The 15944-nt window shown below is 39.2% G+C and overlaps 1 protein-coding gene across 3 annotated transcripts in view; it reads right to left on the bottom strand.

Moving 5' to 3' along the window:
- Mtus2 (microtubule associated scaffold protein 2) overlaps positions 1-15944 on the bottom strand; it is a 595926-nt gene that overhangs the window by 154294 nt on the left and 425688 nt on the right. For all 3 annotated transcript variants that reach the window (XM_046454223.2, XM_046454224.2, XM_046454225.2), the window contains one exon: positions 1760-1858. In XM_046454223.2, coding sequence (XP_046310179.1) covers positions 1760-1858 — 99 coding nt within the window. The remainder of the gene's footprint in view (positions 1-1759; positions 1859-15944) is intronic.

Raw genomic sequence — 15944 nt, 5'->3', positions numbered from 1 at the left:
TTTGTGACTTTGAATTATGCAAATATTTTTCAGATAAAGCAAAAATCAAGGTGCATAAAAGAAAAAAAGAATTTAGCTTCATTAAAATTCAGAACATCTACTTGCAAAAGATCCCATTAGAAGAAGGCAAAACAAGCCACATACAACATAATAAAGTTATCAGTTATTAGGCAAATGCAAATTAAAACCATGATGAGATACCATGACACACTCATGAGATGCCAACAATTAAAAAGACTGACCATACGCAGTTCTCGGAAGAATGTGGAGGAACTGCAACTCTCATAGATCACTGTTGAGAATGTGAAAAGGTAAACTACTATGGAAAACTAGTTGGCACCTTTTAAAGAAGTTAAACATCTAAGCTACCATTTGCTCAAGAGAAATTAAATCAGGAATTCATACCAAGACTTGTACAAATGTGATAGTAGCTTCACTTTTAAAAGGAAAAGAAAAAAGTTCCCAAATGGCCATCAACAGGAAGATAGGTAAATTGTGGTAACCACACAATTCTATCCAATAAAATTCTGATAAAAAGGCATGGACTGTTATTACAAAGTTTGATTTTAAAATAGTTATGGTGAGTGAAAAAAGTTGGTAAAATAACATACATATGATATGATTCCATTTATACAAAACTTTAGAAAATAAAAATTATAGTGACAGAGCAGATCAGTGATTGGGAATTGGGATGGAACTGTGGAAGGCTAAGCAGGAGGGATTTCCAGTAGGCACCATGAAATTTGGAGGATCAGGGATTGTATGTTATCTTGATTGATATAATTGTTTCACATGTCAAAATTTATCAAATTGCATGTTTTACACATGGACAGTTTAGTATTTGTATTTGTATTTGTATTTTAGTATCTTCTGCCCTGCCCTTCTGTCATGTGGCTGCCTTGGAGCCAGCTAACCATGGACTGAAGCCTCTGAAACAGCAAACTGAAATACGTCTTTCTTCCTTTAAGGTGTTTTTCTCAGGTATTTATCACAGTGATGAAAAGCTGATTAGCACACCAAGGCTGCACTCCTGTGTCTTTATTGCTGGGACATTAGGGAAATTAGTTAAAATCTCTGGACCTCAGTTTTCTCACATGTAAAGGGGGGAACAATAATGGTACATGTTTCATGGAGTTACTGGGACATTAAATAAGTTAATCCATTTAAAGAGTTTAGGATAGTACCTGACATTTAATAATAGATTAAATAAGCTTCTGTCATAGTCACTATTTTCTGGTAAAAAAATACATTAAAATTATATTGCAGACTGTTCTACAGAGGAGTTAGTGCCTCATAATATGAACATTCAAAATTAAGTTTCAACTTATTTCAAGGGATCTTACACAACCTATTCAGATCTGAATGTAAACAGCTGTTTTCCTCACTGACAAGATAGCCATCATTTGATATCCATTGTTTCTGTTTTTCTCTGCTTTAGGAAAAAAAAAATATTTCTCAAGGTGAGGTCTTTGATGTCGATTTCCAATTATAAATTATTTCTACATGCTGTTGGAATAGCACACGCAACTACACAAAGAAATCTCCCACTTAAACACATCATCACATATTGTTTTTGAAGGTGAAGATGATGCCGGCGACTGGCTCGTTGTAACTGGAGTCAGACAACATCAGCCTATGTACGTCCACCCCTGGACAATCACCACTAACACACAGGCTGGCATTGCTCTGTCAGTAGCATTTGAATCAAACTGACTCCAAGTTTCCTCCCCAAATAACACAGATCACACCTCTTAAATACCTGGTGAATGAAGCTTGGTGGTAGAAGCTGCTGTTCTCTTAGGAGATGAAACAGTAGGTTTATTGGCATCTTGATCTTTTTGTGCTTCTTTCTTTGCTCCTATGTATAGTTTTGAGAAAAGAAATAGACAGAAAAAGCTAGTTACAATTCAATGGTCAGGGAGCATAAATTGTGCAAAGGGCATTTTAACAAAACAATAATAACAAAATATTTGGATGATTTGTTTCTATGGTCACTACCCCCTGGGTTGGAGGGATGACATATGTGTTTATAGCAAAGGGAATTTAGTTTTGAGGGGTCAGGGGAAGGATCATACTGCTATCTCTGGTTTGATGAAAAATGCCCCCTTCTCTGAGGTCACTGTCACCTCAGTGACCCTCACAAAGTATCTGGAAATTAAAATTTTACTGTCCTTAGCCAACAACTTGGTCTGCTGGCCTCTCGGCTGAAACAATTTTTCAGAAAACAGGAAAGGAAGCTGTAGCTAAATATCACTGCTAATGATTTCAGCATCCTCCGGAGCCCGGCCCCAGGGGACACAGTCTGACTCTAATTAATTTCCATGAAGCTGGTCCACAGAGGTGACCCAGAGAGCCTTCTAGCTCTTAGGGGCAGTTGAGACTTTGTGGAACCTGAGCACAGGTGGTATCTGGGAACAGCATGTGGATGTGCCTCAAATCATGTCAGGGGCTGACGTGACACAAGGTGGTTTCTCCCTTGTGTGTTGGCCATGACACTTGCCTTCATGTCACTTTCATTGCAAAATCAAAGAACAGGATGGACGATTAGCAAAATCACAGACGTAAGTGTCCCCAGACCTGCCTCTGCTTCACCACTATCATTTTGAATACAAAATTTGGGATGGTGTCAGACACAGAACGTGAATGTCCCCCAAACCCAACATCCAAATTGTCCTTTCCAGAGTAATGAATGCTAGCAATTTGGTGTTTATTTCCCCTGATCTTTTAATAAATATTCATAAATGCTTACAAACATAGCTATTGGCTAAATGAATTAATCAAACACAAATTTCTTTTAAATTAATCACATTTGTGGAAGATATTTTACATCAGTCTATTTACAGATCTTTTTGAAGTGCCACATCATATTCATGAGAAAAAGATGTACGATAATTCATTTTACCACCCTCCCCTGGATGAATGTGTAGATCGTTTACAGGTTTTACCTATCAAAATAACTAAATGTGCTACAGGAAGCATTCTGCTAATCTCACCTTTGTACACATGCACCAATATCTTTAGCGGACAAATTCACAGACACAATTTTGCTGGATTACGGGTCTACTCATTTGCAATGTGCTAGACAGCACATCTTTCCACCCAAAGGATGCACTAATACATACTTCCAAATGGCAATGTGTAAGAACAACTCTTCTGACAACATGCCCCATGCCCCACCAATATTGAAGTCTAAATCTACTTTTGCCACAAACCAAGAATCTTCACATATTGGTCATATGCATTTCTCGTTTGAAAATCACCTAATTACACACAGCTCTTTTTATAACTATTTGCCCATTTTCTTATTAATATGTAAGAACTCTTCATTTATTCTAGGTATCAATCCTTTATTATTTCATAGATAACATTTTCAGCTTTTCGGTTTTAAAAACATATTTACAGTATCTGTAGTTTAAAATTTTCATATGTTGAAATATGTCAATTTTACTCTTTACAGAATTAAAAGCACTATTACAGATTTCTAGATCAATCTGTAATTTACTTATTGTAGGGATCTGGAAGGTTGGTATTTCACTTCTCCACTCCTCAGAGGTCCCAGGCACACATTAGGATATCCCATATGGGGCTAACATCACCCATCTCTGAGTCCCTCTGCTTTGACTTTAGGTATCAACAAATGTGGAAAGATATCATGATTCCTGAGAACTGAGAAGGGAGATATGTTAAAGGCCAGATATCCACCAAACATGTTTCCTAAAAAAGGAAAACGTGAATATTTATTTAGCCTTTCAGTATTTTCCATTAAGGTTTCATGGAGTACAATTTATGGCCTTAATTAGAAATTTAAATATTGAACCATTTGACCCTGTAATTCTTCTTTCTTTTTCTTTTATCTTTTCTTTTTCCATTTTGAGAAGTTCTGGGACTTATATACATAATGGTACTATGGCACTTACAATTCAATAGGAAGCAAGCTTCCTGAGCATAGGATCTGGCCACGTGTGATGATGGATAGAGCCTTATGCTTCACACTAAATAGCACTCATTATATACCCGATGACCTTGCAATTCTATTTCTACCAATGTCTTCTTGAAAACTCCCATAAGTGTGCAAAGATGCACACACAAAGACATGGATCACATTAATTGCAAAAATGAAGATTTGTAAATAACTACAAATGCACATTGGAGAATGATTAAATAAATTCTGGCATATCCAAACCATGGAGTACTATTAAAACTACCATTAAAAACAATGAGGCAGCCCTGTAGTATACTGGCATGGAAATAGTCATAATAATAAAAACGTTAGCTGTTGAACAGAATGCATTACCCCATGTTTATAACACAAAATGTCATCTGGAAGACCTGCAAATTTTTTAATAGTGGTTACTTCTGAACAGTAGGATTGAAGGGCTTTTACTATTTATGTTAATATGCTTCTGCGGTTATTTCTATTTTTTTTATGATGATCACACATTACTTGTATAATAAGAAATAAAAACACAAAAAAAAGAGAAATGAAAATAATTTGTCTGATCCATGAAAGGACAGGAGAAACTAGTCTCGTTTAAGCCATCCTAGAGGAATAGCTTGGATGGAGAGTTTCAGACTCCTTCTGCCAACAAACCTCCCTGTAGGACACAGGCTGCCTGGAGGGGGAGGGATGTGCCTGTGTAGTTATGGAATTCTTGATGGTCCAGAGAATTAAAACCATTACTCAAGACAGTCCCTTCTTCTTGCAGCCTTCTTCAATTTAGATTCATCCTAAATGTTTTCCTAAGTCCACTGTAAGCCACCCTTACATGGGGGGCTGAGTGGCTAGTAATGCTAGTGTGGTCCTTGGTCTCATGGCTTTCCCATTGTCCTTGGTCATTTGCTCTCAGCCTCCTTTGCTTCTGTTTCCTTCTTTTCCTTCCCTTGAGCAAAAGTATCCCAGGCTGCTGCCCCAGCCTTCTGCTGTCTCCTCTTCTGGGTGAGCTTGTCCACCCAGCTTGCTTGCACCACTGATGTATGTACACCAGTGGCTACAAAAAATCTGTCATTTTCAGTGAGGGTAGACCAGACATCTCCCCTGAGATCTGGACCTGTTTCTACTACACAGACATCACCACTAACCTACTAGACGACAAAACCGTCATGACCCAAATGGAGCTACCAAATCAGCTTTTCCTTTCAGCCCTCTTCCTGAGTCATCTTTCCTGGTCCACTGTTCCCCCAGTCACCGACACCAGAGACCATTTGTCCTCATCTTTATCGTCCCACGTCTAAGCAGTCACTGCGTCTTCCTGCCTCTGCATCTGTGATGGTGCCTGAATCTGACCCTTGATTCATTCTCACTGTTTACCTAGCTCACTTCTCCCATCATTTCTTGCTGGGACAACTACAAAAATCTCCTGAGTGGTTTCTCTGACTCATGTTTTACCTTCTTCATCTTTACCTAACTCATCCTCCTTCCCACTGCCAGAAGGGCCTTACCAAATCATTAACCAGATTACATGTGTTTATTTTCAAAAGACTTTCCAAAGCTTCTCATGGTCTAGGAAGTCCCAACTCTATGGCATGGGCTAAGTGACCTCCAGGATCTCATATCCTTTGCCCCTTGTCCCATCTGTCATATCACAGATCCTGGCCTGCAGTGTCATAACCCATGTTTCCCCCTTAAGCTGAAAGGTTCAGCCTCTCTTGGGTCTGCCTCGTCTGCTGCTCAGTCTCATATTCAGCTTATTTTTCTTATTGGAAACCTCTGTATTAGTTTCTTATTGATACTCTAATGAAAGACTATAAACAACCCAAATTATAGGATGTAGGGGTGCACACCTGTAATTCCAGCGGCTTGGGAGGTTGAGGCAGGAGGATTGTGAGTTCAAAGCCAGCCCCTGCAAAGTTCTAAAGCAAGTCAGTGAAATATAAATAAAATATAAAAATAAATAAACAAAATATAAAAAAAGGGCTAGGGATATAGCTCACTGGTTAAGCACCACTGGGTTCCATCCATGGTACCAAAAAGCAAAAGCAAAATCAAAACAAAACAAAAACCCCAAATTTACTCTCTTATATTCTGGGGATCAGAAATCTGAGATAATTCCCACTGGGCTAAAGTCAGTGCTTCAGCAGGACTGTTTCCTTCTGGAAGCTCAAGAGGAGAATTCTTTCTTTTTAAGCTTCTAGTGACTTCCTTTATTCCTTGGCTCATGGTTTCTTCTTCTGTGTTCAGAGTATACCATCCAGTCCTGGATTCCATCAGCACATCTCCTCCAACTCCTCCTGATTCCCTCTTAAAAGGATGCTTCTGATTACACTGAGCTAATCTAGATAATCCAGGATAATCTTCCTATTTCATAATGTAACTTAATCACATCTGTAAAGTCCCTTTGCAACACTCAAAGATTCTAGCAATTAGCACATGAAGATATTTGGGGGTCATTATTCAGCCTATCACAACTTCCCCATCTAACTGAATGAAATAATGAAGAAACTCTTTTTACTCATAAAAAAAAAAAGAAGAAAACACTAACCTCTTGGTCTGTCTTAGTTCCTTATGTTCCGAAAACTTCTTTATGAAACTTTTTCTAACTTCCTTGACATTTCTTGCTTAGCAATCTTTCCTTAGACTTTAATCATTTTTTTTTTTAATTTTCTTTCCCCTTGCAGATTACATGTATCTTGCCTGGTCTGGTCAGCTTCTTTTAACAGTATCCATGCTTACCTTGGGAATCCACCTTTTCCTCCCCTTGATGCACGTGGTTCAGTAGGGCCGATCCACCTGGATCTGGAGGTGGGCATGTGGTCCAGACCTGCCTAGTCAGAACTCGGCATCACTCTGGCATTATGCTATGTCTTGGTTTGAGAATGAAAACATCCATGATTCTTGCCTTGGAAATATTGCTGGAATTACTAGAAAAGAACACTATTTCTGATAGATGCCTAAGCTGGTGGGAGGTAAACCTGGAATTGTTGTTGAGCATTGTATTATCAGGGTTCTTTACAGAAAGAAAATCAAAGATTATGTACTTATGTTGCATGTGTCTACATATATATATGTAGAAATATGTACACATGAATATATATATTCACTAGGAAATAATTATTTACTAGGAACTAATTTTATTTATTAGGAAATAATCATGATTACATAAGTTGAAAAGCTTTATGATGGCCAGAGAAGCAAGTCTCAGAACAAAGAAAGCCAATGTGCAGCCTCCAGTCCTTTGGAGAGTCACTGGCACAAGTCTTAGAATCCAAAATCTAAAGAATCTGAAGTCTGACATGCAAGGGCAGCAGCAGAAGAAAATGTATCCTTGCCCCCCTGGAACCTAGTGGTGCTTAAGGAGGAACCAGATAGAAATTCCCCCTTCTTCCACTTTCCTGTTCCTTCTAGGCCCCCAGCTGAATGGATGATACCGTCCACATTAAGGGCTGGTCTTCCTGATCAGTTCGCTGACCCACCTGCCAATCTTCTCTGGAAACGTCTTCACAGATCACCCAGAAGCTTGTCTTACTAATTTAGGTATCCCTAAATCCAGTCAAGTTGACACCCCCAAATCAACCATCACAACTTTCTTTGTCCCCAGCAGGGACAGGCTTTCTGAGAAGAAACCAGCAGAGGGGAAAGAAGGACCAGGAGATGGAATGTTGAGTACCTGGGTACAGCGGTGCCTCACATTAGCAGGACTTCCTGAATGGCTTAGTTATGTGAGCCCAAAACCCCTCTTCCCCCGGTTTCCTTTTTGGCCAAGGAAGTTTGAGTTAGGTCTCTATAACTTGGAACCAAAAAAGAGCTGAATTATATAATGCCAGCCCGAGAAAAGAGTTCTCTAATAAATCCATACAAGTGTATCTATCTCACGGGGTTGTATATTGGTCAAAACTATCATGCATGCACCTTATCTATAGAGATGCAGAGCCAAATAAAATGATGTACATATAAAAAGTCTAGACCTTACTTTTAGAGTTTCTGTCATGGGAAGAAAACCATAGAAGCAGAACAAAATGTCAGTCCCAGTCTAGTCTCAGAGGAGAAGCCCATTAGTTTAATTTGAAATATCATCACTGATAATATGCACCCAACTCCAGACAAATTACTACAAACCCAAATGGTCTCAAAATGTTTCATGATAGATTGAAAAGCAAGAAGGAGCCCAAAGGCCTAACGCGAAAGATACTGCCTGGCAATCCCTAAGTAGCTCAGTCTGTCCCGTGGACAAGGGCCATGATATGAGTGGCTCTGACAAGAGCTGGTTAGAGCTGCATTTTGTATTTTATTTCTGAAGTGGCCATTGTTATAGTGACTCACAACCTGTTCATTGTGGACGCTTTAAGCAAAGACAACTTGCATGGCAGCCTTCAGGATGGAATTTGGCCCTAAAGCTGCCCAATCAAAAGTGATGGCTCTTTTCATTCTGAGTAATATTCCATAAATAAATTAACTGTAAAGAAAAGAGAGAGAGAAAGTGATGGCTCACTCTGGAGACGAGGCTGTCATTTTTTTTTTTTTTTAAAGATGAAATGACATGTGACAACAGTTAATTTGGAATCCTCACTGGGCACATCTAAATGACAAAAAATAAAAATAAAAAATAGATTTAAGATAACAGTTAAAAGAGTGCTATGTGTGCTTTTTAATAAAAGGAAAGCACATCAAAAAATCAAAGGGAAATTTTTATAGGCTCTTAAATTCACAAAAGGCGGCAAATTTCAGTAAGTAAATCTCAGTATAAGTAAAAAAGATAAGAAACAAAAAAGGATAAAGAAAATACACAGCCACGGACTTTATCCCTCAGCCGTCTTACGTTGTCCCTCGAAAGGCCTGGGAAAGCGAAGGTGACAATTCTGATCCATATCCTGGCCTGACAAACCCGCTCCCAGCCCCAGGGCAGGAAATCTGCAGACAGAACAGGAAGAGCAGGGAGAAGAACCAAGTGCAAGTGCAGCAACAGTGCAGGTGGTCAGCATCGCACCAGTGCGACTGAGTGGAGCCGAACAGAAACCATGAACCAGGTCACCAGGGGACACAGAGTCTGAGGCCACTTTCCAGATAAACTGAATGGAGTGACACTTCCAGTTAGATTTACAGGGACTGAACAGAATGCAGGAAGGAAACATTAAACTGGGTAAGAATATAGCAAATAAAAGAGAAACCTGAATGAGTTGTAAATTACAGGAGAAAGAAAAGCAGGGGTGGAATTAGATGCAAGGACAAGAGGAGAAGGAAAGGGTTTTAGCTGTCAGTAGTAACTTAAAAAACCATCCCAAGAAATACCTGATTTTAGGTGGGAAGGAAGTTAATTAAGGGGAACTCAATGTCACCTAAAATAACTTCTTACTCTTATCTACTCTCAATGTGCCTTTGGTCTTCTTTTTTTCTCCTCCTTCTTTCTCACTTTTTTTTTTTCCACTGAAGAGAATGTCTGATCTTGTGAAATACACATTCTGGATCTCTCTTACATTTAGTCCACTTCTTGTAACTTCCTCAGACCAGGGTCACCTCTCCTATAGAACTGGGTGCAGCTGCCAAGTTCAATTGCATTCTTCAGACCCCAGCCTAGAGAACTCTGGGCACTGCCACAATGCTTTGGGCTACAAAGTCTTTACACTGCGGGCTGAATGCAGTTTGACCTGCCCATGTTCACCTTTAGACAATGCATGGGAACTGCCCACACAATAAAATATTTGAAGTAAGGGAGTTGGTTAGTATCACTAATTATGTTTTTCCTAGGTGGAAAATGAAATCAAGGTTGATTAAAAGATTAAAAGAATTCCTGGAAAATTCGAAACCTCTTCTTATTTTCTCCTTCTCATTTCTTGTCCAGTATCTCTCTCCTCTGTCATAATAAACAGGCATGTCCTAAGTGAGTAGAGAGAAATCACTGTACATCCTGTTTGAAACCAAACGAGTAAAGCTCTGAATATGATGGATTTGTGGGAAGAAAATAATCTGGTTCTCCTGGGGAATCAGGACACTGCATGATCTATTAGATACTGAGAATATGTGCATGAATAAGTAGTTGGGGGAATTACTTTGTATTTTTGAAACCATACAAATGGATATTTGGGCTTTATTCATCGTAGCAGTTTGAGTTAGGTGAGCCAAGGTAAAAGAAATGGTCTAGATTATTTGTCTCATCCCACAATTTAATTTTGAAATTAATTCAAAAGCATTATAAAGTTGTGGTTTTTGGAGTTCACATTTTCCCCATATAAATGAAAAATCCCTAACATGGTCTACTTAGAATTAAGTAAGTGTTCCCATGTCCACATCCTGTGGTTTTTCTCCAAAGGCTACAGCATCCTTTTTGTAATTTTCTGGAATAGTCTGTTCTTAAAAGGTCCTAAGTGTTCCTTCCTTCATATATATGATGGTTGCACTGTGGAAAATGAAATCAATCTTAAGATTAAAAGAAATCCTGGCAACTTTGAAACCTCTTCTTATTTTCTCTTCTTCATTTCTTGCCTGGTACCTCTCTCCTCTGTCATAATCAACAGTCTTAAAATATAAATATATTGGGTGGCTACACCATACTTGAGATGGTATTAACTGTTGGGGTTTCCAAAGTGAAGAGAAAAAGTCCTTGACTCAGAAACTTACCAATTAGTGGGACCATAAATAATCCATGACAAGCTCATTCAGTAAGTGCCAGCCCAGAGCAAGGTCTAGGTAAAGATTTCTCTTTAGGAGCTCCAAGCAGGAGCCAGGTAGGGCTTCATTGAAAAAGGCCATGTTGGAGCTGAGCTGTGACGTATGCGGATATCTCTCTGGGAAGAACAGTCTTCCCAGGTCCCCAGCAAGGGTGTCAGCAAGAGGGGTGCAGGATGCAACTCGAGGGTTTCTTTCTTGAGTCCAGTATTATCTCTAGTCCTCCAAGACGTTCAAGGTCACCAGAACAAAGTCAATATTCGTATTCAGTTTCCCTCCAATGAATGTGAACTCCTCTGGAAATCCAGAGACTATTGTTTGATGAAATACTAATTGTACTGTACATCTTTTGCTTTTTTTTTTAATAAATGGGAAACTGAGATTGAGGTTTTCTATGAATAGGAATAATGACTAATAAAATTAGGAAGTAAACAGGTGAACTGTTTTTTGTCTTCTGTTGCTTTTAGTTTAAACTAAGTTATGTGACTAAGATAATGAGTCAAGACTCAGTCATCAAGTTAATAAATTTCTACTTCTTTCTATTAAAGAATATTCATTGGAGAAAAATGAAAACAAAAATATATTCTCTCTTCATTTGCATTATAGTTTTATCCAGCCATCATCACCGTGAATTCATTGGAATGCATTGTATCAGAACAAATTAGATGTATTCATATAGATTTTCTTAATAAAATAATACTTAAAGACTATTATTTAATGTGAATATATTTTAATTTATTCAATATATAATCTTAAATTCTTTATTTTGATTCTAAGTTCCAACTTTTAGTATGAAGTGTAACCCTCATCACTTATCTGAATAGTTCCACAAGTCACTTCAAGGCCAGCACCATGATACTGGTGAAGGGGCAGACATTGGAACGTCACTGGCAGCCAGGAGCATGCTGACGTTCAACTTTCCATTTGCATCAGGTAGACCACTGCCAGATGCTTTTAGTCATCATAGCTTGCTTTCCTTTACACCTTTACTATGCCCGTACACAATATCCTTATATTAACAAATGCTGTAGAAGTAAAATCACACTGTAAAGATTCTCTGGTTTTGCAATTTTTACTAAACATCACACTTATAATTTTCTGCCTGTGGCTCTACTTCACTCTCACTGACAAATGGTGATCTATCATGCACATGTGGCACAAAGCAGTTCTTTGTTCCACCATTGACAGAAACCCAGGTTACCTCTGCCTTTTTGGGGGTGGTGGTGGTGGTATCAAGGATTGAACTCAGGGGCAATTGACCACTGAGCCATATCCCAGCCCTATTTTGTATTTTATTTAGAGACAGGGTCTCACTGAGTTGCTTAGCACCTCACTCTTGCTGAGGCTGGCTTCGAACCCACAATCCTCCTGCCTCAGCCTCCTGAGCTGCTGGGATTACAGGTGTATGCCACCAGGCCTGGCTATGTCTCTGCTTATAGCAATTCTGAGTACTGCTGCTTTGAACAGACTCATAATGTCTCCAAGTGCACATGTGTATGGATTTCTCATGTGCCTATGAGGAAAACCTTAAGTTATGGCTCACATGAAACTTTACTAGATAAGGCCACACTGTTTTCCAAAGTGTCTGATCCCATTCTCCCATTCTCCACCAGGATTATGAGAGTTCCTCACTTGCTCCATCTTCACCAACACATAGGACAGATTTTAAACTGTTGCCTTTCTGAAAGGTGTTTGAATTGCATTTTCCTGAAAATTATTTTAGTGTCTTTTTATATATTTATTGGCCATTTAATTTTTTTATCTTGTGGAGTTTTGGCTAAGTGTATTTGTTGTTGTTCTTTTTGTCTGCTTTTGTTTTGCAACATTCCTTAAAACCTGATCTGTTGTGATCATCTCATGACAATATTCATCTACAATATTTTTCAAGTGTGAACAAATTACGAACATAGTAATTTAAGTGATAACTGACAATTGAGACCGTGGCCACCATAAAATAGGAGTAGTTGTTCTAAATATCAATTATTTTCAAGTTGGAAGTGGACATAGGTTAAAAAAAATATAATGGGAGGTTGTTTAGCGCATGGTTAAGGGCTCAGACACTCAGCCCTGCTGTGTCCTTAGTTGTCTGATCTCAGGCAGGTTGCTTAAACTCTCTGAACCTTTGTTTTCTCCTGTGTAAATGGTCAATAATAACAAAGCTACTCCACAGGTGCATGAGGAAAAAATGGGATAGTGCATTAATGGTGCTTACCATAATGCCAGGCATCACACATGCACAAAAGGTGCTTATTAATAATATTAACTTAATTATCATAATTATTTGTCTAGAACCCTCTGTGATCTGAATACTGGTGTCATCTCTCCTCTCCTCATCAATTCATATGTTGAAACCTAGTCCTCAGGGTGGTGGTGTTAAGAGATGAGGGCTTTGGGAAGTGATCCAGTCAGAACAGGATTGATGAACAGGATTGATGAACTTGATGAACAGGATTAGGTCCTGATAAAATAGGTCAAGAGCACTGCTCACCCCTCCCGCCAAGTGAGGCTGCAGCAAGAAGGCACCATGTATGAAGCATCAGACGCTCACCAGAGTCTTCCAGTACTTTGACTGTGAACTTCCCCACCTCCAGAACTGTGAGAAATAAATGCTAGCTATTTGTAAGCCAGTCAGTCTATGGAATTTGTGATAGCAGTCCTAATGGACTAAGACAGAACCTATGGATTTAAGCATGGTGCTAGTATATTCAATCACTACTAAATGAGGTTGCTGTTATTCTCCTTTCTCTAATGAGGAATCTGAGGGTCAGAGAAGTTAAGTAATTGAATCAAGGTCATATAGCTATTAGTGGTTCAACTGTGATTAGAATCTGGGTCTCATTTCAAAGCTTACTCCCTATTACCTCTGCTATTCAATTCTACATGATAGAAACTAACAATTCACTGTAACTTTTTTATAAGTTTGTTCCCTTCTTTCAAACAGTTATTAGAAAACAGAAATGTGTTCAAAGTGACTTTTAAAAAAGCTACAGCCAATTGAAAATAAAGAGGGCTTATAATGGGCCACTTTTCCCCAAGTTAAAGGCATAAAAGTGCTGTTCATGCTCTGCTGGGTGAATTCTGAGAAACCATCAGAATTCCCTTGATCTGGGCTATGGGAAAGGACACTGTGCAGGTAGATACCACTTTGCAGTCAGATGCCTGAGCTTAAATCCAGCGCTGCAATCTCCAAGTTTTGATACCTTGGGCAAATCACCTGATCCTCTAATCTAAAGTTTCTTAATCTATAAAATAAGGTTAATATAGTACCCATGAATCATGGGTATATATGTGAGGATCAAATGAGATGATGGACATAGAAAGTTCTTATTAAATGCTGGCCATTATTGTTATTATAGCTGCTCCTCAAGGAGCCACCATATCAGTTTGGCCTGTTTAAGGCTATTTATCCCATTATCCCAGCTCAGACACCCAGAATGGTGTTGTCACATTGCTTTAAGTTGCATATACAGATTACTTAGGCACTCCATGCTTATTCATGCCACTTATCTTCCCTGATGTGCAGACTGTTCAAAGTAGTCAGAGCTCTTTTAGGTCAGAGGACCCTGTATTTCAGGGTCCTATCTCTGAGGTCATGTGCCATCTTCTGATGTTCAGTATGATGTCTGGGCTATTGTGGTGGACCACAGAGTAATGCTGTAACACATGGCTCCAGACAAATTATATTGATTTACCGGATGTAGGAATAATTCTAATTACATCATCTAGGGTCTTGTCTTCCACATTAAGCACTTTACCAAAAAAAAAAAAAAGTGGCTTTCTTTTGAAAAGAAATTCTAATTAACATTTTCATGATATTATATATTCTGGAGTCTGAAGTCAATGTCATGGTCAGCAGTCATAAGTCAGGGCCAATTTCTTATTCATCAGCAGATATTTCAATAGGTAAATGAATGTGGTATGTTTAAAAGAGGAGAGGGTTAGGGAAAAGAGAGACCTCACTGCAAGCTTGGGTCAGTGTTCTAGTCAGCTTTTTCACTGCTGTGACTAAAGGACCTGACCCGAACAACAGTAGAGGAAGACTATTTGGGGGCTCATGGTTTCAGAGGTCTCAATCCATAGACAGCAGGCTCCATTCCTTGGAGCGCAAGGTGAGGCACAACAACATGGTGGAAGAGTGTGGTGGAGGGAAGCAGCTCACTTGATGACCAGGAAGCAGAGAGAGATCTTCCCTTGCCAAATATATATACCCCAAAACCATATCCCCAATACCCCACCTCCTCCAGCCACACCCCATCCGCCTTCAACTACCACTCAATTAATCCTATCAGGTGATTAATTCACTGATTGGGTTAAGGCTTTCGTGAGCCAAACTTTGCCCTCTAAACCTTCTTGCATTGTCTCACACGTGAGCATTTGGGGGACACCTCATCTAAACGGCAATAGTCAGTTACTCTGACTCTGGGAAATCCACAAATTCCTCATCTCTGAAAATGGTGTTACTATTACATTTAAGAAGAGGGTAAGGCAGCCCTTACAGCAGACCTTACATGTTATAGTGTTATGAACTATAGGGACCATGCTCAGGATGATGGTGGTCCTCAAGATGGCCACGTGCTTGGCTAGCAAAGGAATCATCATGGCTATGCAGCCATTATGTGGTCATCTTGAATGGGCATCAGAGGGTGGGGTAGTGGTTGGGAATAGAAAAGAAGGAGAAAGGCTTAAGAGGGACTAAAGGAATAGAGTGAGCAAGGATGGCACAGAGGCATACCATAACTTGGCTTATTGAAGGAACCGCAGGTTCAAGGAGGTGCCATGGCAGGAGAGAAGGCAAGTGGTGGGTGAGAGGCAAGCACACTCAGGGTTTGGATTTGTACCTGAAGGCAATGGAGAGACACCAAAGGATCCTAAGCAAGGTAGTAACAGGACCAGATGTTCATTTAGAAAGATAAAAGACCTCCACCAGATGTTCAGAGGCTGAATTTGAAGACTTTCTACTCATATCAGCAGGCTGGTTGGATGATTGATTAGCAAAGTGTGGGGTCCAATGTGGTTCTTAGTCCCACTGAAGGCTGATGACTGATGGACAGATTAAAGATGAACAATGTGAAGGCAATGCAATACCTGGGAAATATGTTTTTCTTTCCAAGTTCTCTTATAAGATGGGTAACTGGAATTTGTCTCCTTTTTATTATAGTAGCATGCTTTTCTAGACCTCCAAGTATTTCAAATACTATTGCCAATATTCGGTATTTCATCAATGCAATACAGGAAGAAGAACATATAAGTCTAAAAAGAAATGCAAGGCTTTAAGACAATGACAGGTAATTAAAAGTTGCAGGTTCATCATACTAAGAGATAGGGCCAGCACTGTGGGGTAATTTCC

The sequence above is a fragment of the Marmota monax genome, unplaced genomic scaffold (genome assembly GCF_021218885.2).
Source record: "Marmota monax isolate L192 unplaced genomic scaffold, Marmota_monax_Labrador192_F-V1.1 WCK01_AAM20220418_F8-fsc00011, whole genome shotgun sequence".
NCBI classification, from domain to species: Eukaryota; Metazoa; Chordata; class Mammalia; order Rodentia; family Sciuridae; genus Marmota; species Marmota monax.
Note: the sequence above shows the minus strand (reverse complement) of the source record. Positions and strands in the feature narration are given on the sequence as shown.